Source organism: Telopea speciosissima, chromosome 11 (assembly GCF_018873765.1).
Source record: "Telopea speciosissima isolate NSW1024214 ecotype Mountain lineage chromosome 11, Tspe_v1, whole genome shotgun sequence".
NCBI lineage: Eukaryota > Viridiplantae > Streptophyta > Magnoliopsida > Proteales > Proteaceae > Telopea > Telopea speciosissima.
In genome coordinates, this window is record NC_057926.1 from 9354797 (window position 1) to 9380447 (window position 25651).

At 40.2% G+C, this 25651-nt stretch overlaps 1 protein-coding gene and 1 long non-coding RNA gene across 3 annotated transcripts in view; one reads left to right on the plus strand and one right to left on the minus strand.

The window, feature by feature from the left end:
* The first annotated feature begins 8003 nt into the window (after positions 1-8003).
* LOC122646836 (alanine--tRNA ligase-like) overlaps positions 8004-25651 on the plus strand; it is a 75429-nt gene continuing 57781 nt past the window's right edge. For both annotated transcript variants that reach the window (XM_043840444.1, XM_043840445.1), the window contains exons 1-3: positions 8004-8318; positions 9187-9425; positions 9732-9872. In XM_043840444.1, the coding sequence (XP_043696379.1) occupies positions 8162-8318; positions 9187-9425; positions 9732-9872 (537 nt within the window). In that variant the 5' untranslated portion in view covers positions 8004-8161. The remainder of the gene's footprint in view (positions 8319-9186; positions 9426-9731; positions 9873-25651) is intronic.
* LOC122646837 lies at positions 19040-20619 on the minus strand. The gene is made up of 2 exons (XR_006330705.1): positions 20535-20619; positions 19040-19147 (listed from the first exon to the last, which is right to left on the minus strand). It is a non-coding gene; the product is annotated as an uncharacterized LOC122646837 (long non-coding RNA).

Here is a 25651-nt window from a genome sequence, read left to right on the forward strand (position 1 = left end):
GCAATAATAAAAAATTATCTTGCGTCCCTTAGACTTTGAGTGACCTTTGTACTTGTCGAACTTGTCACGCCCCCATTCCGGATAGGAATAAAGTACAATAAAAGGGGTGACTAGGATGACACGCGTCATCCCATTAAGCTACCAGGATCACAGACGCAATGTCCCAAATCCATAGTCAATAAACAATGTAAAGCAAAGCATTAACAAAGTGCAAAGGTAAAGGGAATAATCCATTCCAAATTAGATCAATAACAAGCAGAAGCGTTTAATTAGCAGTTACAATATGTTCAACCGGCTATGTGATACAAATAGAGTTTAGTACTGTATATCGACTAACCATGACGTAACTACTCAAAATATACGTGTAACAAGAAATGTTTATGTACGGCTCAAAGCTCAAAAGTAAACAAAAGAATAAATCCCAAACGCCACAATGGCCCGTAGGCACAGTCGTCGCAAAGGCATCCATCACCATGCTCCTCAGTCACGGTCTCTGGATCCGCAGCACCTACATCATCATAACTCGAGGCCTGAACTTCGATACCAGCAAGATAACCGTCATCTACATCAAAGTCTAAAAAGAGTGTACATAAGGGGTTAGCTCCACTGAGCCAGTGAGGGGATGGGGAATGCACATACACACAATTACAAATAGTCCATGATGCATGTAATGTTAATAGATTTTTCACCTAGCACACAGTCTAAGTCTGTGGTGCATGCTACCATGACAACTCGAGTAAACACTGTGGTCACTTATGTTATCGCCACAGTGTTACCTCAATTGTCACCAGGGGCCCTCGCCGGTTGAAGCCCCAATACCACCCAGAGGCAAACCCCAATGATCAGTGGTCATCCCTGACCTGACCTCTCTCCCCCACAGGCAATAAGAAGCCCTGATCACCTAACACCTAAACCTTGTTGGTAAGGGTCGTAGCATAGGGAAGCAGATACCTAACCGTAGTTATACTACATGCAAATCCTATCGTCTCGAGAGTATTTCAGGTGCATTAATGTCACATACCATCTAGCACCTGGGTTCCAGCACGACACGTCACATATAGGCCAATATGACAAGCGATAACAGTTTATACGTAATTCTGGGGTTCTGGTACCGGTGTCCTGGCATCGTAACCCGATACAAGATGAGCAATTCACATATCACAATCATAACTGTTCACAATCAAGATAATAATATGCAATAATGCAACATGCTTAATTAATGATGCAAAAGCATGCTAGATATATATAATGTAACCAAACCCAAACACGTCACCCAAACCCACTCATCAATCGTTCGAATGATGTTTGAAGTGTTTGATATGGATTACCTCGACACACGCTCTCCTGTACTAGTTAAGTAGCCTAGGAATGGGTGAAATACAGTGTTAGTAGCTGTAGGTGGGCCCCATGAGGAGTCCCAAGTGTTAGGCTTAAGCTTAGAAAAAGACAGCACAGACAGACTTAGAGATGGAAGTAGCAGAGTGAATCCATTCTTGGATCCGTCTAGACCATGGAGTCAAAATACAAGGGATGGACTCACGAATGGAACCTCCCTATGGGTCCGTTCGTGCATCCGCACGTTATCCTAAGAAACATTGAGGGAACGGGATTACGGACGAAACCACAAGTTGAGTCCGTTCCTTGATCCGTTCGAGCAAGACACCAAAATAAGTGGGATGGATCTATGGATGAAAGCGCGACGCTGGATCCGTTTGTTGATCCGTCCAAGTTCCTGTCCGAATTTTTGAAGTTCTTTCACATCCACCTTCAACTCTTGAGGTCATATAGCTCCAAGAGCTAGGGAGGGGTGTTCTAAACCTTCCTAGAGTCACAAAAACACATGGCATTCAAAGTCTTAGGAGATCCCATGGATTGATATCACTTTAGGGTTTTCATTTCTAGATTAGGGTCGTTTAATGACCAATAATTAAATGGGGAGGTCTAAGTAGGGTATTGTTAGTTTAAGGGTGAGTATTAACTCACCCATGAACTGAGGTAGGTATTCCATTAACAACCTTGGGTTCCAATGGAACCCTAGGTCACAACCAATCCAACTCTTGCCATTAATTAGGCATTAAATAGAGATAAGAAAGAGGGAATGAGAGCTCTTACCTAAGCAAGAAGAAGCCAAGAGAACTCCTCTAAGTGGCGGCCCGGCCCCTCTCCTTCTTCTCTCTCTCGTTCCTTCTCCGTCAAGTTCTCCAAGCCTTCCACGGTTTTTAGTTGGTGGGAGGAATGAATGAGTCAATAAAGGCCAAGGCTCCTAATAACCAAGTAATTGGCCTAAGGGCCTGTTTGGTTTGGTCTCTTAAGTCATAAGGTCTATTTAAATAGATTGCAAAGCTTGTGGGCCCAACAACAAAGCACACACAAAATAAGGAGATCAAGAGTGGGGTCCACTATGCCCCGGGTATAATCACGAGGTCTAGGACATGGGGATGTGGGTCCCACATAGGAAGATACCCAAAAAGCATGAGACAGCATGGACAGAACATCGGACAGATTCAGTCCTGTGAGTCCGTTCGTGGTTCCGTTCCTACTGTCTAGGCTGAAAACTCAAAGAAAATTGTCAGGCTTCGACCCACATTTCAAGGCCATTAAGGGGAGGACAAACAAGTAAACTTAAGGTTAGTAACTTACCCTTTGATCGTCACGGCGTGTCCCCCATGACTCTGAAGAGTTTCCCACAACGATGTTGAGTTCATCTATGAGCAAAGTGTCCAAATGGGGCGACACTGGGTGTAACCTCCGGTACTCCTCGCTCTTAGGGCTGGTACTAGGAGGGTAGTCGATGTAGTCGCCATCGACGAATTTTCCCCACTGTCGATTGAGGAACCTTTCTTCGACGGGCAAACCTATGAAGTGGTCAATGATCTTATGACTGGGTTTGACCACCAAGGAGAACAGCTCACCGGCATACGTGGTAGCACCATCTACACGTCACAAGGATAACAATAAGATATTAGGATCTCGGGTGCGGGTATAACAGAACTCCTACAGTCTCTCATTTGATCTACCTCTACCCTGACAACCACCTACAACCAAGGCACTACCCTCCTCTGACACCCCATCACTGCTGTTTTTTCATCATGTCTCATTCATCAACAAATCAACAATTATTTCAGAGTATCCTTACCAAACAATAGTGTAGTCACAATGTGATCAAATGAAGGAGGTACTGATGCCAATAGGAGAAGTGTCTTGTGCTCTTCTTTGATCTTCACATTAAGAGCCGACAATTCCGTCAATATCCTGTTGAACTCATCGAAGTGCACCTCAAATTTCGCTCCCTCTAACAACCGAAGGCTATATAACTGTTTCTTCAAAAAACAACCGATTTGTCACCGACCTGGACTTGTACTTGCTCTCTAGTTTTGCCCAGACTTTCTCTAGATCCGCCAACCCGATGAACTCACGAAGAGTGTTATTCACAAGATACAACTGGATCGTATTGTTTGGTAAATCCCTCAACTCTTGCCACTCATTGTCCTTCATCTTCTTCGATTTTTCTAATTTCTTCCTGAGAGTCTTGATTGTCCCTTCCTGCATAAGAATATTTTTTTACCCGTTATTACCAGAAGGAGAAATCATTATGCCTATTGAATGGTTCTATGGAGAAACTTGAACCCTTCAGCATCCTATTTACCTGACTTATACCCTTCGTGCCTGCTATCAGCCTGAACAAACTGTATTATCATTGATCTCTACAAGAACCCACAAGATCTATACCAACGGAGTGGTATTCTAAGGATGGGCTGGGTTTATATAAGTTTAGCTTACTAGGGTCTATTTGGCTAGGGGTTGGTTTAGGAAAAACACATTCTTTTCTACTTTTCATGTATAAGAGAGGGTAAATGGGTCTCACTTGGTTTCATGGTTGGGGGGATCATCTCTACTAAGCATCGGGGATGTGGTGAGGGGATCCCCGATGCGAGACAGTGGGCCCCATATCACTGAAGTGGAAAAATACTCAGTACAACAACTCTGGACGATCCTCCGAAACTTCTAAAACGTCCAGCTTGGATCGTCTAGAGAATTCCTCTTTGTTGTATTTATTTTAAAACTTCTTAAAGGCCAAGGCCTTCGTATGGGCACTTCCCCCCACATGTTTACTAAACCAATACAAGTACAAATTTAGGCATGGCCCCTAGGATATCAAGGGAGTTGTTACCTAGGGTTTTACATCTGGTGATGCATGGAGCAGTTGCATGGTGGTGGGATACGCCTCCTTGCTAGTATGTAGGATGTCATCAGTGGGGGCACCTCATTGAACTCTACCACTGGGTTGATACACCACAGAGTACTGGTGTTTATGACCTCAGGCTCCTGATTTATAAGCAAGATTCTAGTCAAAATAGGGCAGGTTAACATTAAATCCAAAACTTTTATTTGGACTCAAGAGGCCAATAGAGGTTTTGAATTGATTAAACAAAAATTGACCGAGGCCCCAACCCTTACCTTGCCTAATTTTAATGAAGTATTTGAAGTTGAGTGTGAGGCCTCCCATGTAGGCATTGGAGCCGTTTTAAGCCAAAAGGGTCATCCTGTGGCTTACTTTGGTGAAAAACTTAATGAGACCAAAAAACGCTAGTCTACTTATGATCTTGAATTTTATGCTATTGTGCAAGCATTGAGATCTTGGCATCATTATTTGATTCACAACGAGTTTGTCTTGTATACCGAGCATGAGGCTCTTAAATTTTTGAATGCCCAAAAGAAACTCAATTCAAGACATGCTAAATGGGTTTCTTATCTTCAAGAGTTTAATTTTATAATCCACCACAAATCCAGCTCAATGAACAAAGTGGTCGATGCTCTTAGTCCTAAGCTTTGTCTTCTCAAGACATTGTTTTATGAGATTATTGGGTTTGACATTTTATCAAAAAATTACAAAACCGATCATTATTTTGAAAATATTTGGGAAACATGCCAAAATGAAAAACATGATGATTTCTCTATTATAGATGATTATCTATTCAAAATAAATAAACTTTCCTACCCAAAGGGTCCCAAGACTCCAAGTCATCTTTGAACTACATGGTGGTGGTTTAGTAGGACATTTTGGAAGGGACAAAACCATAGCATTAGTAAGAGACCGATATGTGTTGGCCCAAATTAAATCATGATGTGGTAAGGTTTGTTAAACAATGCATGGTTTGCCAGAAGGCTAAAGGAAAAATTCAAAATCATGGTCTTTACCAACCTTTACCTATACCAGACTACCCTTAGGAGGACATAAGCATGGACTTTGTGATTGGACTCCCAAGAACACAAAGATGGCATTATTATATTTTTGTAGTGGTAGACCAATTTTCAAAAATGACATTTTATTCCTTGCAAAAATACTACCGATGCCTCAAATGTTGCTCGCTTAATTTTCAAAGAAATTGTTAGACTATATAGGGTTCTAAGAACAATTACTTCGAAACGTGACACTCAGTTTGTGAGTCATTTTTGGCTTACTTTGTGGAAGCTTATGGGTACCAAACTCCACTTCTTAAGTTCCCACCATCCACAAACCGATGGTCAAACCGAGATTGTAAATAGATTACTTAGAGATTTGCTTCATTGTCTTGCAGGTGATCATGCTCGTCAATGGGATCTTATTTTGCCGCATGCAGAGTTCGCCTACAATAGCTCTAAATGTCAGTCGACTCAAAAGTGCCCATTTGAGATTGTGTATGGGCGAAGTCCAAACCACATTTTGGATTGTGTTCCAATTCCAAATCCAAGCAAGAGTAGCATTGAAGCGGAAGAGCTTGCGAGTCACATTTGGGAAATCCAAGAATAAGTTTGAGTCCAATTCCAAAGAGCTAATTAACGTTATAAAGAATCCGCCGATGCCCACCGGCGACATGTGGAATTTGAAGAGGGTGACCTTGTCATGATATATTTGCGAAAGGAAAGATTTCCGAGTGGCACCTACAACAAACTCAAGCACAAGAAGATTGGTCCATGTCATATTCTGAAGAAGATTGGATCAAATGCTTATCGTAATGAATTGCCTGAAAACATGAGTATTAGCCCCGTCTTCAATATTTCTGACATCTACCCCTACTACGACGATCCAAATACTCCAATTACCAACTCGAGGATGAATTTTCTCAAAAAAGGGGGGAATGATGAAGACATTGGTGGAAGGCATTAAATGCCGATCACCACCATCCATCCACCACCTTCCCTTCCCCCATTACAAACGTCTCTTTTTTTTTAAAAAAAATCCAAAGAGCCGTTGGCTCTCCCTTCCCCTTCTCCTCACGGCTCTTATACCCTCTCCCTTTTAAATATATATGTCTAGTATTTGAAAAAGGAAATTGTTACTATATTTTCATCTTTAATTGGTTGTGCTTGAAGCTCCATTGAGAGTGTTAGAAGTCCTCTAGTGGTGATAGTGTCCCACACGTAGGTTGAAAGAGTCCCCAAGAGACCAGGAGTTGAATGGTCCTGACCCTCGCTTTCTTGTATTTGTTTCTTCACCTCCGAATGCAATTTTCTTCATCTTCCTCCTTTTGTACTATTTGAGCGGCATCACCTACTCTCTAATGGAGCAACAAAGAATAGATTTTTTTTTTCTCAATTATGTTCCGGATTTTTGTTCTACTTAATTAGCCTTTCGTTTTTTTGTATACCTGAAGCTTTCCAAGAAGTGGGGGAGTAATGGGAATCCAAGTACTAGTTCCTCACTTTTTGGAAAAAAGTTAAGTTTATATATATACGGCTTTGCCCACTCAAAATCAAGTAGAATCATTGTAAGATGTAAGCTACAGACATTATGTGAGTGTGAGCTGCTCTCATTAAATCGGGATTCTATTAATTTCCCTTTCATAAAAAAGAAATATGGAGCAAATTTCCCTACCAAATCATATTTAAGCCAATAAAATTGTGTGTGACACATTGACCTATTTTACTTATATTTCTACCTTGATATCTTTCTAATTCCTTGGATTTTACTATTCACAAAAAAAAAAAAAAACTAATAGAGTCTTACAATTAAAATAATTTTTTAGCAATTAATTATAAAAAGTTGTTTAATATACAAGAAATAAATAAAGAGATATGCTTTCTAAGAAATACAATGTGAAAATAAAAATAAAAATAAAACGTAAATAAAATAAAAAAAACAGTTAAAAAAAACCATGAACGTATTTAAAAGTATTTTGTTCAGCTCGATTTTTCTATCAAGTATCAATATTTTTTTTTGGTAAATAAGTATCAATAGTTTTTTGATAACATGGACAATACATCTCATAAGTTTATATGCCCCAGACGCAATTTATCAAATAAGTATCAAGTGGCATATAAACTTATGAGATGTATTGTCCATGTTATCATCAAGTCAGTCATGAGTGAACTTCAAATTGATTTGATTGCCAAATATAATGTAATGCTTTGAAGTTTGTTTAAGAAAGTTAAGGGAGGGAGATCATTGCCAGGGAGGGAGATCATTGCCAGATTACGTGGGAGTATCCAATGAAGGTGGAATTTTTAATTTCATAGGGGTAGGACAATCATTTTTCACCTGCAACGTTCTTTTTTCTCAAAAGATAATTATTGTAAAAAAAATAAATAAAAAGAATCCATATAATTAGAATAGACCCATAAATTTCATTTGTGATCCATCTAAGAATTCCCCACATTATCTAATGGTTAGATTGACCAAATGATTGATTCATGTGGCATATATTGTGATCCAACCTTAAGTTTTAAACTCCATAATTCCTCAGATGTTCTCCTGAATTAATAACCTCTTAGTCTTATAATTAGTAAAAATAGTTTATTAATTATCAATTATAAATAATTTAGTATCAATTATAAATAATAAAATTAAGGAAAAATGGATATATGATATTTCACATCTGGAAGCTGAATCCACAAAATCGGCGAGGAATTGAACATTTGAGCCTTACTTTACATGTGGAAAAAGGCGGGAAGAAGATGCCGTATTTGTTGGGAAGGGACATGGGATGGGATGGGATGGGATGGTATGGGATGGAAGTGAGTAGCAGAGGCAGAACTATTTATGTGTTCGTGGTGTGCCCTCTTCATTTCATCTTCTACTCTTTTCCTTCCACTTCTATTCGGTCCATTTTGGAACAGATTCTGTACAGAAATCTTTTAATCACCTTCTTCTCTCCGTCTTCGTTGTTGTTACTTCGCCACCATGACCTCACTGGAACCTCAGGATGAAACGATCGAGTGGCCTTCGAGCAGAGTTAGGGAAACATTCTTGCGGTTCTTCGAAGGGAAGAACCATGTCAATTGGAATTTCAGTCTTGTCGTTCCCCTCAACGACCCTACTCTTCTCTTCACTAACTCCGGTTTCTCTCTCTCTCTCACGCACTCTTTGTCCGTCTTTTAAAAATATTGATCGTTGTTAAGTGCAATTGTTAATGTGTTTTGTTTGGTGAATTGAGAAATCTGAGTCGATGGTACCAAGATTACCGTTTTGACTTTAAGAGTACAATTGATTGAATTCCATCTGAACTGTTTTTCTTTTTCTTTCCTATTTTTCATTTTAATAATCTTCACGGTTTTATTTTCTTCCCAGTAATTTGTTTATTTATTTTTCTCTCATCGAGAAAATGACCTTGATAACAATTAGAGATGTTTTGAAGTAGTTTTAGGTGATCTTGCATTTGATATTAAAGAATTGCAATTTGTGCAGACAATTTACCATATTTTTGTAGTCAATATTACATTGAATAAATTTTTTATTTTCCTTCTAAGAATTTTAGGTAGAGTTCTGAAGGTAACAGAACAGATATTTTTTGCCCTATTCTGGAATCAAGCATTTCTTAATTAAGGGAAAAAAAAATGTGTCAGGAAGGTAGTTGTGGTCCTGGAAAGAGAATAAAATACCAAGTCTTTTAGAATATGTGCAATTTTTTTTTTCATTCTTTGCTCATAAATTTATCAAACTCCTAAATCTCTGATTACACATCTGACCATATGGCCTTCCGTACTGCAATCGTTATCCTTTTTTTTGGTTTGGATTATTTTTCTTGATGACATTGATTTTCAAGGAAATCAATACATTTTTTAACCTAAAGGGTGAGGGTGGGGGTGGTTTGGGGGGGGGGGGGGGGGGAGAACATCTACTCAGCTGTGGTGAAAAAGGAAATAATTACTATCTGGTTGCATCATTACTAAGCCAAAATTTGAGGTTGACTTATTCCATTTATGCAGGCATGAACCAATTCAAGCCAATCTTTTTAGGAACTGTTGATCCCAACACTCCCATGGGTAAACTGAAACGTGCCTGTAACACCCAAAAATGCATTCGAGCAGGAGGGAAGCACAATGATCTCGATGATGTAGGGAAAGATACTTACCACCATACCTTCTTTGAGATGCTTGGAAACTGGTCGTTTGGGGACTACTTCAAAAAGGAGGCAATTGAGTGGGCATGGGAGCTTCTTACAGAGGTCAGCTATTGAATGTTTTCATATTTTTCTGCTTTAACTTCTAAATCTATGGAGGATTATAGATGTAGTATGATAGGACTAAGCTTAATTCCTTGTATAGTTAGACAGAGTTAGCCCTTCCTACTGTTCTGATGACTAGGAAAAGTTTTCCCATACTCGATTGAAATTAAAGGTCCTGGCTGATTGTACAAAACTTTGCCACTTGAGCTCGAAGCTATGTTTACACCTTGTGATAATTGAATCATATATACTCATCTTGCTGTCTGATATCTTTTGTTAATTAATTCTGTGATTATTGACCTATAGGTGTATAAGCTACCAAGAGATCAGATTTATGCCACCTATTTTGGTGGTGATGAAAAACTTGAAATCGCTGCTGATAATGAAGCAAGGGAGATATGGATGAACTTTTTGCCCCCTGAACGTGTACTCCCTTTTGGTTCTAAGGTATTTTTCTCTTGGCTATTTTCTTCTTAAGCTAGGGAGATAACACTCACTATATAATTCACACATGGCTGGTCATGTTGTAATACAATTAACTTCTTCTTTATACCCCTGTCAGACTGTAATGTGGATCCTCATGCCTTAGTACTTGTTTATTAACTAAAATTATTGAGAAAATTGTGCACCAAAAAGCGGGGAATGCTATTATTTAATTTGTTAAATTCCCTCCTGTTGAGTTCTAGGGGTATTTTTGGCTCTCTTTTCTTGGTTCATTGTAGTGTCGTGGGTACAAGGGTAGAATAGTCCTTTGTACCTCTTTTTACTTCATGATGTAATATTATAAATATAAGGTGGAGGACCTGCGGCTAGCTATTCCATTCTAGCTGCAGGCTGTCCCCTCCTCTTGGGAAAGCTTGGTCTCCTCTTCTCTTCTTTTTCTTCATTCTCTAATTTTATTACAGGGTCTTGGTATTCTAACATGGCATCAGAGCATCTGTAATCAGATCTGAGATTCTTCACGTCATCCTCTTCTGATTTTTCTTTTCGGTTCTCACCTTGTGGTGTGCAACCACTCATTGCTGCATCTACTATGAAGTAAACACTCCTTTTCTCATTATTGGAGTGCCCCGTACCTGATTATATTCCTGTACTGCTGCTGATTTGAAGGCTACATCGATTTCATGCAAAACCCTAATATATCGATTTTTCAGGAAAACCCTGATAAAATCGATTTTTCATGTTCTGCTACTTTTTGGTGATTTCTCTCTGAAGGATATGGATTTTTGGCTCGTGGTTGCTGCTGGTTATTGATTCTACTTCAGTCTTAATGGTTCTATACTACATCTGACATCGATTTGGTGCTTCACCAAAACCCTGACAAATCGACTTCGCTGTTGGTATGTTTCCTGGTATTTTTTTTTTTTTATTATTAGTGAAGCTTTCACTATTGCTGGTTATGTATTCCAGCCCTACTTGGTGATCTCGATCTGCTCCTGGTTACCCTATCTGTGCAAAATCGATTTTTGAGGTTTTTCAAAACCTTGATTGTTATTGATTTTTGGACTCTCTATTTTTTTTTGTCATGGCTGAGACTAAGGCTTCTACGGACAATGTCAATGTCCAGATCAAATATCAAGCTCAAAGGGAGCTCCAATTACTTGCTTTGGGCTCAGGCTGTTCGAGTTTATATTATGGCTAAGGATAAGCTCTGTTATATTACTTCTGATCCTCTTGCATCTGAGTCTAAAGATTATAATGAGTGGGTCAAGGACAACGCTATTATTCTAATATGGTTATGGAATAGTATGGAGCCCGATATTGCTGCCAATGTCATGTCTCACACTATTCCAAAGGGGGTGTGGGATGATTTGAAGGAGACATATTCTCAGGAGAAAAGTATGACTCGCATGTATGAGTTGTATGAGAAGTTCCAATTTCAGCAATCCGACAAGACTCTACAGGAATGCTACAGTACTTTCAAAGGTATGGTTGAAAAGCTAAATGTGTTTCAAGTTTCAACCACTTACTACAGACATTGACAAGCTTGAGGTTCAACGGAATGATTTTTGTTTCCAGTTTCTTGCTGGTCTGAATTCTAATTTGAAGGCTGTGAAGGGTCACTTGCTTGCTGGTGAGTCAATACGTGCCCTTAATGACACCTATTCTAGACTTCAACATATTGCATCTCCTGCCAAGTCAGATTCCACTACTAAAGAAAATTCTGCATTCACAGCTGGTCGAGGCCGTGGTTCTGGTGGACAGCAGACTGATTGCACTACTAGATAATGCTCTTATTGTGGCAAATCCAATCATATGATTGAGACTTTCTGGTCCAAGCAAGGGAAGCTAGAATGGGCTCAACATTTAGCCAATCATGCAATATCTGATGATGGTTCTGATATGGTAAATTCTAGTGATACTAAACCCGATCCATCTTTAGGTGATTCATCCTCCAACCTTCGTGATGAGGTTTATCAGTTGATCCACCGAATACAGAGTCTTGAGACATCTACCTCTACATCTACTGCGGCTTCCACTTCCGCTGCTACTTTAGCTCATGTTGGTACTGTTAGCTTTTAGGGTGGAAGGAGAAGAGAAGAAAGAGATAGAGAGTGCTCCACAGTTTTGGTTTTGGTGTGTTATGTCTCAAAACAAGAGACTAACATGTTTATATTGAAATGAATAAGTAATTACACATAGGCCCTTGGCCTCATACAAATGACAAAAAGAATACACAATAGAGGGGTTATGTATATATATACCCCTGATACAACTATTCACTATTCTTAATACTCCCCCTTAAGCTGGGTGGTATATGTCATACATACCCAACTTGTCTAACATAAAACTAAAGTGATTAGAGCTAAGTCCTTTGGTGAAGATATCTGCCACTTGTTCATTTGTCTTCACAAAAGGAGTACAAATAGCCTTAGAGTCTATCTTCTCCTTGATAAAGTGTCTGTTAACCTCAACATGCTTTGCCCTGTCATGTTGAACTGGGTTGTGAGCAATACTATTGGCTGCCTTGTTATCGCAATATAGACTCATAGGTTCAGTCGTCTCAAATCCTAATTCTTGGACAAGTTTCTTCAACCACAAGATTTCACACACACCATGAGCCATGGCTCTAAACTCTGCTTCAGCACTTGACCTAGCTACCACAGGTTGCTTCTTACTTCTCCAGGTGACTAAATTTCCCCCGACAAAGGTACAGTATCCAGAGGTGGATCTTCTATCAGAAATAGACTCGGCCTAATCAGCATCTGTATATACTTCAATTCTCAAGTGACCATTCTTAGAGAAGAGAAGACCTTTTCCAGGGCATGACTTCAAATACCTGAGGATCTTGTAAACTGCATCAAGATGTCCCATCTTGGGTGCATGCATAAACTGACTCACCACTCCAACAACATAGGTGATGTCAGGCCGGGTGAGTGAGAGGTAGATTAGCTTACCTACTAACCTCTGATACTTTTCAGCATCCACAAGAGGTTCACCACAATCTTCCCCTAGTTTGTGGTTCTGCTCAATAGGGGAGGAGATTGGTTTGCATCCTAAGTAGCCTGTCTCTGTAAGTAGATCAAGAACAAACTTCCTTTGGTAAACATTGATTCCTTGCTTGGATCGTGAAACCTCAATCCCCAGAAAATACTTCAATAGACCGAGATCTTTGATCTCAAACTGTCGAGCCAAATAAAGCTTAAGCTTTGAGATCTCAGCTTCACTGTTTCCTGTGACCACAATGTCATCAACATAAACAATGAGAGCCGTAATGGTGCTGCCCTTCCTTTGTATAAACAATGTGTGATCAGCTTGACTTTGAATATATCCATTTTGCAGGATAGCTTGTCTGAACCGCTCGAACCAAGCCTTAGGAGATTGTTTGAGTCCATAGAGAGCCTTCCTAAGTCGACACACTTTCCCACTGTCACTAGGATGCTTGAACCCAAGAGGAGAGTGCATATATACTTCTTCTTCTAGGTCACCATGTAAGAATGCATTCTTCACATCAAGTTGGTACAAAGGCCAATCAAGATTTGCAGCCATTGAAGAAGTACACGAATGGAGTTATGCTTGGCCACCGGAGCAAAGGTTTCCTGATAGTCAATGCCATACACCTGTGTATAACCCTTGGCGACAAGTCTTGCCTTATACCTCTCCACAGTACCATCAGACTTGAACTTGACTGTAAATACCCATCTGCATCCAACAGGGATTCTCCCTTTAGGGAGTTCAACCAGATCCCAAGTGTGATTCTTCTCGAGTGCCAACATTTCTGTGTTCATTGCTTCTCTCCATTTGGGATCTGCCATAGCCTCTGTTGCATTCTTGGGAATAGAGATGGATGAGATAGCCACAGTGAAGGCTATACCTGTAAGGGAGATAGAATCATAGGAAACAAACTTGGCAATGGGATTAGTGCATGCCCGAGTTCCTTTGCGGTGGGCAATAGGAAGATCTAAGTCTGAGAATGTAGAGGAAGGTATACCTGTCTCGATGGATGGAGGCTCAGGATGAGGAGACGAAGAAGGATTTTGGCAGGTCTTCTTTATAGGAAGCCATGAAGAAGGATTTCTCCTATCCTTTGTATACACCAGTAGCTCCCCCTGTTCTCTGTTCTCCTGTGCACTAGGAAGCTCCCCCTCAACAACAGTATCCACAGAAGGTTCCTCATTAACAACAATAGTATCCACATAATTTTTCTTTCCCTTGTCAATCTGAAAAGGGGAAATAGGGACAAGAGAGGAGAAAGGAAATGACACAAACTCGGGAACCTCTTCACCCTCAACACCACCACCTAGAGAGGAACACTCCCCCTGAAGAGGTGACCGAAAATACAGAATGGTTTCAATGAAATGAACATCTTTGGAGAGAAGCCACCAACGAGTAGGAGGATAATAACATTTATACCCCTTGGAGGTGGGGGAATACCCAAGAAAGATGCACTTGAGAGCTTTAGGATCCAATTTAGTGCGGACAGATTTGCTAATATGTACATAGCAAATACACCCAAACACCCTTGGAGGGAGAGAAAAAGAAGAAGACCTTGAGGGGAGGACATCAAGAGGAATCCTGAAGTTCAAGACACTAGAGGGCATGTGATTAATAAGAAAGACAGCAGTGAGTAGGGCATCAGACCAAAAAGTTTTTGGAACATGCATGGTAAACCAAAGGGATCTAGCCACTTCAAGGAGATGGCGATTTTCCTTTCAGCCACCCCATTTTGTTGGGGGGTATCAACACAAGCCACCTGATGAATAATGCCATGGTCAGAAAAAAAGGTTTTCAAACCACTATACATATACTCCCCACCTTTGTCAGAGCGGACAATTTGGATCCGAGTGTGAAATTGGGTAGACATTAACTCATAAAACTGTTTAAATGCAACATAGACATCACTCTTATGTTTCAAAAGGTAAACCTAAGTAACCTTAGAAAAATCATCAAGGAAAGAAATAAAGTAGCGGAAGCCATGCAAAGAAGTAACAGGGGAAGGCCCCCAAACATCAGTACGGATAAGATGAAAAGGTGAAGTAGATCTATTACCATTAGATGCATAAACTGTTTTACAACTTTTGGCAAATAGACAAGGTTCACAATGAAAAACATGAGTGACAGGAAAAGAAGTAAATAAATGTGGTAACAGTTTCCTCATAACAGAAAAGGAAGGGTGCCCCAAACGACGATGCCAGAGCAAAATATCCTCCTGACTACGTCCACCTTCTTGCCCACAAACATAAGACTAAGCTTGCACAACAGGGGAAGCACCAGTCTCCAAAACATACAAGCCATTAGCTTCACGACCACTGCCAATCACCCTCCTCGTCACCAAATCCTGAAAAAGACAATGGGTAGGAAAGAAGGTGACAAAGCAGTTCAAAGATTTAGTCAATTGGCTAACTGAAAGAAGGTTGGTGGCAAAGTTGGGAACATGAAAAACTGACTTCAAAGGTAAAAGTGGGGCGACCTGGATATCACCCTTACCAGAAATAGAAGAGAAGGAACCATCAGCAATTTTTACCTTATCTTTCCCAGAACAAACAGAATAGGAATTATATAGCTGAGACCTACCAGTCATATGATCCGTGGCACCTGAGTCAATGACCCAAGGTGTGGTACCGGAGGAGGAGGCCTGCAGTGCAGTGGAAGGAGGAGTAGCAGAGGAACCATCTAGATGAGCCACAATCCGGCGAAATGCAGCGATGTCTTCTTTGGAAAGAGAGGATTCATCAGATTCAACGACTCCAACATGAGCCTTAGGCCCCTTCTTCTGCTGCCCTCTCGGTCGTCCAGATGAACCAGCAAGGGGCTTCCCATGGAGATCCCAGCAAAAGTCCTTCGTATGCCCAGTCTTGCCACAATGGTCACATAAGAATCGGCCCTTCACAGCTCCCTTAGCAGCCCCCTTATCAGCTCCCTTAGTGGAGTCCTGAGGGGTGGAAGAAACAAGAGCAGAGTGCTCAACAACAGTGGGAGCAGTCCCCATGGCACCCCTACGGGTCTCCTCACTCTGTAGATATCCACACACCTCCTCCAGTGAGGGAAGACTTGGGCGGCCAAGGATTTGCACCCTAAGAGGCTTAAAGTCAGAATTAAGGTCTCCAAGGAGAAATAAGACCCTCTCTTTCTCAAACAACCGGTGCACTTTGACCTCATCATCAGGGCATAACTGAAGGTCTCTATAGTGATCATACTCCTCCCACAGACCCACAACAAGACTGTAGTACTCAGAGATGCTTCTATCCCCCTGGCGCAGGCTAACAATCTGTTGGAGAAGTTGGTACACCTTTGTAGAGTCCCCAACTAGATCAAAAATACGAGCCACACTGTCCTAAATGTCCATGGCAGTTTCCTTGCCCATAAATATTCTTCCAATCTCAGGCTTCATGGAGAAAAGAAGCCAGGCCATCACAAGAGAGTTCTCAGTGTTCCATTTGGAGTACCTGTACCCTTGCTCGGTAGGGAGGGGGGCCTTAATACTACCATTGATGTAGCCCATCTTCCCCTTACACCGAAGAATCAATTTCATGGAGCGGGACCAATCCAAATAGTTTTGGCTCTCAAGTTTGGCAATAGGAAGTTGGATATTGGGGCTCTCGAAGGAAGAGGAGTGAGGTGGAGCTGTTTCCACAAGGGGTAAGGATGTTTCAACATTTTTCTCACCCATAGTGAAGCTGAAATCAATCACTTAGGCTAGGGTAACAGCAGTACTTCAAGCAAACAGATATTGCGCAAAACAGAAGGCACAAACAGGGCAGAAAAATGGCCAAAAACAGCTTAAAACACTTACAGATCTTCAGAAATTGTTCAAACAGCAGTGGAGTAAGGATGAGTATTGTTCCTTACCAAAAAACGATGCAAATAGACCATACACAATGGTCAAACAAAGACCTATTGAAGACCACAGAGCCAAACCAGACTCTAGCTGGCGGAAATTCTAGGAAGAACAGCAACCACGAAATCTTTGTGGATTGAATGCAAGCTTGCAAACAGCTTAAGAGAAGTAAAGGGAATCAAAGAGGACTCTCAAACGAAACTAGAGCACTAAGAAGCACTCCATTTGGATTCCGAACCAAAGAGAAACAGCTTGGAGAAGATAACCTAACCTGACCTTGGAACAGCAGCAGCAACTAAGTGAAAGAGGACCTTCTTCACACTCCAATCTTCCTTCAAACACTTGCAAACAGCAGAATCAGCTCTGATACCATGTTAGCTTTTAGGGTGGAAGAAGGAGAAGAGAAGAAAGAGATAGAGAGTGCTCCACGGTTTTGGTTTTGGTGTGTTATGTCTCAAAACAAGAGACTAACATGTTTATATTGAAAAGAATAAGTAATAACACATAGGCCCTTGGCCTCATACAAATGACAAAAAGAATACACAACAGAGGGGTTATGTACATATATACCCCTGGTACAACTATTAAGTATTCTTAACAGGTACACCCCTGCTTTCTTTACCACCACTTCTATACCCTGGATTATTGATTTAGGGGCTTCCGTCCATCTGCCTAGTAAGTCATCTTTATTTAATTAATAATTAATTTTCTTCTAATTTACATTATACCCCTGCCATTCTTGCAAATGGTACCTCTACACCAATTATTGGTCATGGTACAGTTCCTCTTAACCCTAACATCAGTCTTTCCTTAGTGTTGTATGTTCCACAATTTCCATTAAGTCTTCTTTCAGTTAGCCAGTTAACTAAGGCTCTCAATTGCTCCGCAACCTTCTTTCCTTCTCACTGTATGTTTTAGGATCTTCACACGAGGAAGACGATTGGTGGAGGGTATAAGAAAGATGGACTGTACTACCTCTATTGTGCTGCCCTTTCTGCTTCTGTTGTCGTTACCTTAGGTAGTGGGGTGTCGACTTTCCAATGGCATTGTCGGTTAAGACATTTGTCTTTGTCTAAGTTGAAACTTTTGTTTCCTCAGTTTAAGTCCTTAGATAGGTTAGAGTGTGAGGGTTGCGAGTTGGGAAAGCATTACCATGCTTCTTTTTCCTCTCGACCTGTGGCCCGTAGTCCATCTTTATTTTCTTTAGTTCATTTGGATATTTGGGGTTCTTGTTGTGCAAGTAATAGACATGGTTTTTGGTACTTTGTCACTTTTGTGGACGATCACTCTCGTCTTACTTGTTTGTACCTCTTGAAGGATTATTCAATGTTTTTATCTGTATTTCAAAATTTTTATAATAAAATAAAGACTCAATTTAGTATTTAGTACCCTTATTGATGTTTTTTGTTCTGATAACACTTTGGAATATGTTCAAAATGAAATTTCTTCTTTTTGTGCTACTCAAGGGATGATTCACCAGACTAGCTATTCCTATACTCCACAACAAAATGGAGTAGCGCAATGGAAAAATAGACATTTACTTGAAGTAGCTCGAGCCATTATGTTACATATGCATGTTTCTAAACAATTTTGGTGTGATGGGGTTCTTACTGCCTGTTTCTTGATTAATCGTATGCCATCTTCTGTGCTTGCCGATCAGTCTCCGTTTTCTATTTTGTTTCCTGGTTTACCGCCTTTCAACTAACCTCCTCGGGTTTATGGCTGTGTGTGTTCTATCCAAAATTTACATTCCCCGAGTTATAAGTTGGCTCCTCGGTCTACTAAAGTATATTTTTCTGGGTTGCTCTCGTACTCAAAAAGGGTACCGGTGTTACGATCCAATTACCCCAAAACAGTTTATTAGTGCTGATGTGACCTTCTTTAAAGGTACTTCCTATTTTTCTAATCAGTCCACCTCGTTTGGGGACACTTGGGCTGATTCTGAACCACCACCCATACCATCCCTTGTCCCTATCCCTAGTTCCCTACACCGCCACTATAGGTTTATCAGCCCAAGAAGCCAACAGGGCAGCCTAGTACATATGCTACTACTCCAACTCCATCGATACATGTACCAACTTCAACCTTTGGTGCAGATCCTAGTCATCTTGTGCCTGATGACTTACTAGTTACTCTTCGTAAAGGTACACAATCCTGCACTAAAAAATCATTGGTTGTGTATCCTTTTGCCATGTTTGTCTCTCTGTCCCGTCTTCCATCTTCCTATCATAGTTTTGCTCTATCTTTGTCTACTCATACCATTCCCAGGAATTATACTGAAGCTCTTACTATTCCTGAGTGGAAAAATGCCATGGATGTGGAAATGGATGCCCTCTTGACTCGTAATACATGGAGCTTGGTGGATTTACCTCCTGGTAAGGACCTGGTGAAGTGTCAGTGGGTTTATACTATTAAGTATCATTCTGATGGTTTTGTTGAGCGACTGAAAGCAAGGTTCGAAAACTCGGGTCTCGGAGCCATCTCTGCCCAGCCCAAAACCGAGTTGGGCCGAGATCTCGGCAAGTTTGTGCACTTTTTTTTTTTCCGACTCGGAAGCCCATCCCGGTGGGTTTTAGACCTCTTTTGGGTCTGAAAGTTGGTATTTAGCCTATTTTAGGCCATTTAAACACAATGGCACTATCAGATTTTGCATAAACAAAGTCCAAATAAGAGTTTCAGTTAGTGAGTAAGCAGACAGACACTTACTTATGCTAAAACCGGGACGACACAGACGACAGTCTTATTTATGCCTAATATCATTTAAGTAAATGCTTTTGTATTTCATTTACTTAAGATATTATTCATAAATAAGCAAATACCCCCTATTTGAATCTAGTAAAAATAGTTAAAAAATCAAATTCCAAAAGGAAAAAAGTCGACCCCAGGTTCGAGAACAAAAATTGGATTTTCGACGGTAGGTGCAATTTTCAACTTTCTAATGCTGGGGTTTTTCTCAAATCTAAAAATTCCATAAATCTTAATATGGTAAAACATTGCTAAAAACCATAAGTGCGGTAAAATATTCAATAGTTTTGATGTCCAAAAATATATTTTCATTCAGAGCGATTTTGACAGCATTCGCGAAGACCGAATTAAGTTTGACCGGTACGTAACTTCTTCAATATTAATCAGATTTAAGCAATTTTGGATTTGTTGGAAAGCTTTCAAAACAAAGCTTTCCAACAAGTCCAAGATTGCTAAAATCTGATTTATATTGAAAGAGTTATGTACCGGTCAAACTTAATTTGGTGTGTGCGAATGTTGTCAAAATCACTTTGAATGAAAATAATTTTTTGGACATCAAAACAAATGAAAATTTTACCGCACTTTTGGTTTTTAGCAATGTTTTACCATAATAAGATTTATGGAATTTTTAGATTTGAGAAAACCTCAACATTAGAAAGTTGAAAATTGCACCTACGCCAAAAATCCAGTTTTGTTCTTGAACTGGGGTTGACTTTTTTCCTTTTGGAATTTGATTTTTAAGTATTTTTATTGGATTCAAATGGGGGTATTTGCTTATTTATGAATAATATCTTAAGTAAAATGATATTAGGCATACATAAGTATCTGTCTTGGTTCCTGGCATAGATAGGTGTGTGCCTAAGGGTCTGTCTTGCTTCCTGGCATAGATAGGTGTATATAAACCAAGAATTTTCACCAAGATCTCAAGATCTGGCACTCATATAAAGGACCTACATGGGCATTTTCCTATGTCAAACTGAGATCTCGGCGAGAAAATGCATTTTTTGGTTTCGTAGGCCATCTCGACTCGGTAAATGAAAAAACCGAGAATCTCGGCGAGATCTCGCGAGATTTCGGACTATGACTGAAAGCCCGTCTTGTTGCCAAAGGATACACCCAAACTTACAGAGTTGATTACTTTGAAACTTTTTCGCTGGTTGCCAGATTGAATTATGTACGTCTTATTGTATCCTTGGCTATTAATTTTGATCGGTCGCTGTTTCAGTTAGACATTAAAAATGCCTTTCTCTGTGGTGACTTGCTCGAGGAGGTGTACATGGAGCAACCCCCAGGGTATGTTGCTCAGGGGGTTGAATGGTGGACGTGTGTGCAGGTTGCGTAAGGCAATTTATGGACGGAAACAGTCTCCTCGGGCTTGGTTCGAGAAGTTTAGTGCAACTGTGACCAAGTATGACTTCTCTCAGTGTTATTCAGATCATTCAGTATTTGTTCGTTGCAAAGGAGAGAAGTTAGTTGTCTTGATTGTCTACATGGATGATATTATTGTCTCTGGTAATGATGAGGTTAGCATAGCTGAGGTAGAAGGGTATTTGCAACAGCATTTTCAGACTAAAGATTTAGGTCAACTCCATTATTTTCTTGGGATTGAAGTTATCAGAAGCAAAAAGGGAATCTGCCTGTCTCAAAGGAAATATGTCCTGGATCTTTTATCTGACACTAGTATGCTTGATCAAAGCCAGTGGATATTCCTATGGACCCTCATCAGAAATTGGGGTTTAATGATGGTGAACTTCTCAAGGATGTGTATTCTTACAAAAGGCTAATTGGGAAGTTGATATATCTGACTGTCACAAGGCCAAATATATCAGTTGCTGTTTTGTTTATTTTATTTCATGCAGTCTCCTTGTAAAGCCCATTGGGATGCTACTATTCGGATCCTTCGGTACTTGAAGGGTACTCTTGGTAAAAGGCTTATTTATCGTCCCAATAGGCATATGCAGTTGGTGGCATTTTTTGATGCAGATTTGGCAGGATCGGCTAGTGATCGTCGTTCTACTAGAGGGTATTGTATTTTTGTTGGAGGCAAGGATTTAAGTCTCGGTATCGGGTATCGTATCGGTCAGGCGATTTTAAGAGACGTATCGTATTGTATCGTATCGGAGATACGTATCGATCGGTGCAGAAACGCATGAAAATGATCAAAATACACATGAAAATACACTTTTGGACACAAAAAACAATATAAACAAGCAATTTGTGTCATATATCATGCATATATACTAAGAATTGTGAATAATCAATAACCAGACAAGTGCAGCACTTTGAAATTGTTATAAAAGATTAAATGATGAAATTCTTTACATATAGAGTCACTCTATTGCCATGAAGAATGTCGGGGTGGATCAAAGTCATGTCCTGTAAGGGTCTTTAACAATAGGAGCGACTAGGATGATGTTGTGTCTTGTCGAACATAAGCGCAAATCGAGCCCGGTCGAAATACGATGGTGGTGACTCTCCCGCTCATAGTAGAATCGTGTGTCTTGCTCTGGAGTGGCTAATGTCACGGCAAGCACTAGGTTGTGCTTGTGCTTGATTCTCTCCGTATCCATAACTTCCATACCCTACTGAAGCCCCATGTCCATAGCTCAAGAAGAAGATGCATAATGCCCGTGCTTTGATGAAGCACCAGCATAATCAGAACTAATGCTAAGTGACTCCATGCCGCTCATAAGCATATCACTATCATATGGATTGTGGGAGCGCTTGCGAGACTTGCCTTTATGCGGCTTCCGCGAGTAAGTCTTATGGCCAGCAGGCTCAGCACCATGATCCATATCTTGGGTAGTATGTGTGTATCTGCCTCACATGTGACCGAACCCGGCCACGATGTTGTGAAGCCTCGTGGCGCACCACCTACCTCCAAGACCACCACTACCTCCAAAGACCATGGCCACCACCACCACCACCACCACTACCATCATCATCATCGTCATCATCATCATCATCATCATCATCATCAGCAGCAGCAGCAGCAACAGAACCACCACCACCATCACCATCACCATCACCATCACCATCATCGTCTTCATCCTCATCATCAACATGTTGTTGAGTTCCTCCATACGGATGACCTGACCTCGTCCTCCTGACTAAACCTTCTTCAGAGCTACTTTCATTTTCTTCAACATTAGGACAAGGATCTTGTGATGGTGGCTGTGTTGCATCCTCATCCATCTGTTGAATGATGCTCTCTATCAATGGATCAGGTTTGGTTGTCTGGCGATCCTTACTTAATTGATCCATCACCAATACCTTATCGGTATCTTCTATCCATGCTCTAACTGGATCTTCATCGTCAAGTAGGTGGTTGATGTCGATTGGGTTGACATCTACATCATCTCCTTCTCTTTCCACTCTAAATATTTAAGCTTGACCATGTTGTAATGGACATACACTAGCTTCTCCAACTTTGAATAAGCGAGACGATTCCGGGGTTTGGTGTGTATCAACCCGAATGTACTCGATTTACGTTCGCAGCCACTAGAGGATGCCGTCAGGGATAATACTCGAATTGCAATTCGGGTTAAGTGTGGAGCACTAGTACCCCCATAATTGAGCCACCAATCAGCTGCACAATAATAAATGAAATATTAAAAGACAAAACCTTAAAACAAATTTTAAATGATATAATAAATTAGGTAAACCTAACTTACCTGGGCGTTGTGTGTTCCTAGCATGGATAGCCATTCTATCAGCAAAACCACGAGTGGCCTCCCGAAAATACTTAGCCTAGAGAGGTATTAAAAAAATATATATATTAGTTCCACTTCCACCAATCACTCTATTCTTGGTTTCAATCATTTATACAACTAATTTAGTTCTAACCTCATCCATGGCAAGTGTGGCCTTCGCTACATCTGGCTCCATTCTGTTCACAACATTCCTTAGGGCACGCAATAGATCCGATCTACACCCTATATCATTGGAGTATTGGATATCCGGATTCAAATAATATGCTGCTCATGGTTTGTAATGGATGGTTAGAAACCTATAAATTCTAATAATGAATAAATAAATAGTAACTTACTAACTACTAAGTGTTTAAAATGAAACCAAAGTCATATACTTATAAGATTACCTGCCCAATGAACATCTTGAATCAACATATTTTCCCATCGATCGGATATAATCTTCAAATACTTCTTGTTTGATGTTGGATTATTCTCATGTATTTTTCTCTTCACACATCCCATGGCATCTACCATCTTACCCATGGTCTGCTCTTTATCCCCATCAACCTCTCGAAGCAGACAAAAGAGTGGCATCATAACATTATAAAGTCGGCCCATTGCAGCCCAAAAATTTGAGGAGGTAACAAGATCTTGAACAAATCTCCCAATTTCAGACCTTGCATAATTGCTAGTCAACCACTCAGTAGAGGTGAACATCTGTAGCAGCCCATGCTTTTGGGAAATGAGGCTATCAATTGCAATGTAATTTGTTGCAAATCTTGTTGTTGCAGGCCTCACTAAATCCCCTTGTGTATAACTCCTCATCAATGCCAAAACCCAACTATGGTTGTAAATAAAGTTGGTGATTTTCCTTGCATTACCAACCAACTTTTGGACCTTGGGCAATTCTCCTATGTCCTTAAACATCAAATCTATGCAATGAGCTGCACATGGTGTCCAAAATAAATGTTGCCTCTTTAACATAAGCAACTGACCAGCTTTCTTGAAATTTGCTGCATTGTCAGTTACTACTTGGACAACATTTTCTTCTCCTATGTCCTCCACAACTTCATCCATTAACTTGTACAAGTAGTTGGCATCTTTGATTTCACTAGATGCATTGACCGACTTATGGAAGATCGTCCTTCCATCACAGTAGATAAGAAAATTGATGATGGATAATCTTGTTGGTCCACTCCATCCATCACACATGATGGTCACTCCATATAGTGGCCACTTCTCCTTGAACCTCTCTACATACTCATGCACCTCTTGGACAATATCATCCAAGTAAGGCCCAGCAATCTCATGAGGTGTGGGTAGCTTAACATTTTTCCCACACCGCTGAATCTCCTTTACCATGGCCTTGAAGTGGGGATCTTTGGCCTTATGTGGTGGAATCATAGAACTGTGGAACCATTTGGAGATTGCTCTGCCTATCCTTTTACTAATTGTTTTGGGTTGAAAGCTTTCTTCAATCCTCTGTTGGCTAGCATCCCTTGCTCTATAGACATTAGGATCCATGTCTCTGATATCTAGGCTCTTCTTTCTCTTACCCTTACCACTCTTTGTAAACCGGTCAAACATCCCCTTCACCACTGGTTGCTCTACTAAGGCCAACAGGCTGCTTACCCTTACTTAGAGATGGATGACAAGAGGAGCCAACACCAATATCTACAGGGCCCTGGCTGGGTCGAGTTGATTGACTTCTAATCAATTGCTCAGCTCTCCATTGTTGCTCTTTTGCTTCATGTCTTGATTGTTTCATCGCCAATGCCAACTCTGGGTCCTCCTCCTGCTTCCATATCCGATCCTTCATAATCTTCAAAATCTTCCATCAAAATTTTCACCAATGCATCAACATCATCATGTGCTTGCTTGGATTTTTTTGGAATCTCTAAGGTGTTTTTGCATTGCCCCGCTTAACTCTACGAACGTGTACACTTGGAAACATTTCCATATCCTCCTGCCATGTGCTCTTTTTGCCGAGTTACCCCACCTCCAAGATGTTGGGTGTCACAGAAGTTGCACTGTGTATGCAATCTATTATTGTTTATTTTGGTACAATAAGACCACCCAATGTCTTGTTGTCGCGGCATCGTCCTAAATACCAAACAAAAGTAGATAACTATATAAGATATATATTAAACAATATTCAAATCCACACATCAATAATTTATTATTTATACAACTATACAAGTATAGACACACATTATGATGCATGTCATGCATTGCATCATCTTCTTTTATTTACTACCTAGCAAAGTTGCCATAAACAATATTTAAACATTTTTATATTTTCTACAACTAGTTACACATTATTTAATTTTTTAAATAATTAAAAAAAATGACATAATGTACTACATATATGAATCTAAGTCTTTGATTCTATTTCAGCCAATTATACATTTTATCAAACTACAATGAAAGAGTATAGATGGAAAAATCAGATTTTTTACATTTTTTTAAGTATTTTATAAATTCAGAAAATACCCAAAAAAAAAGAAAAA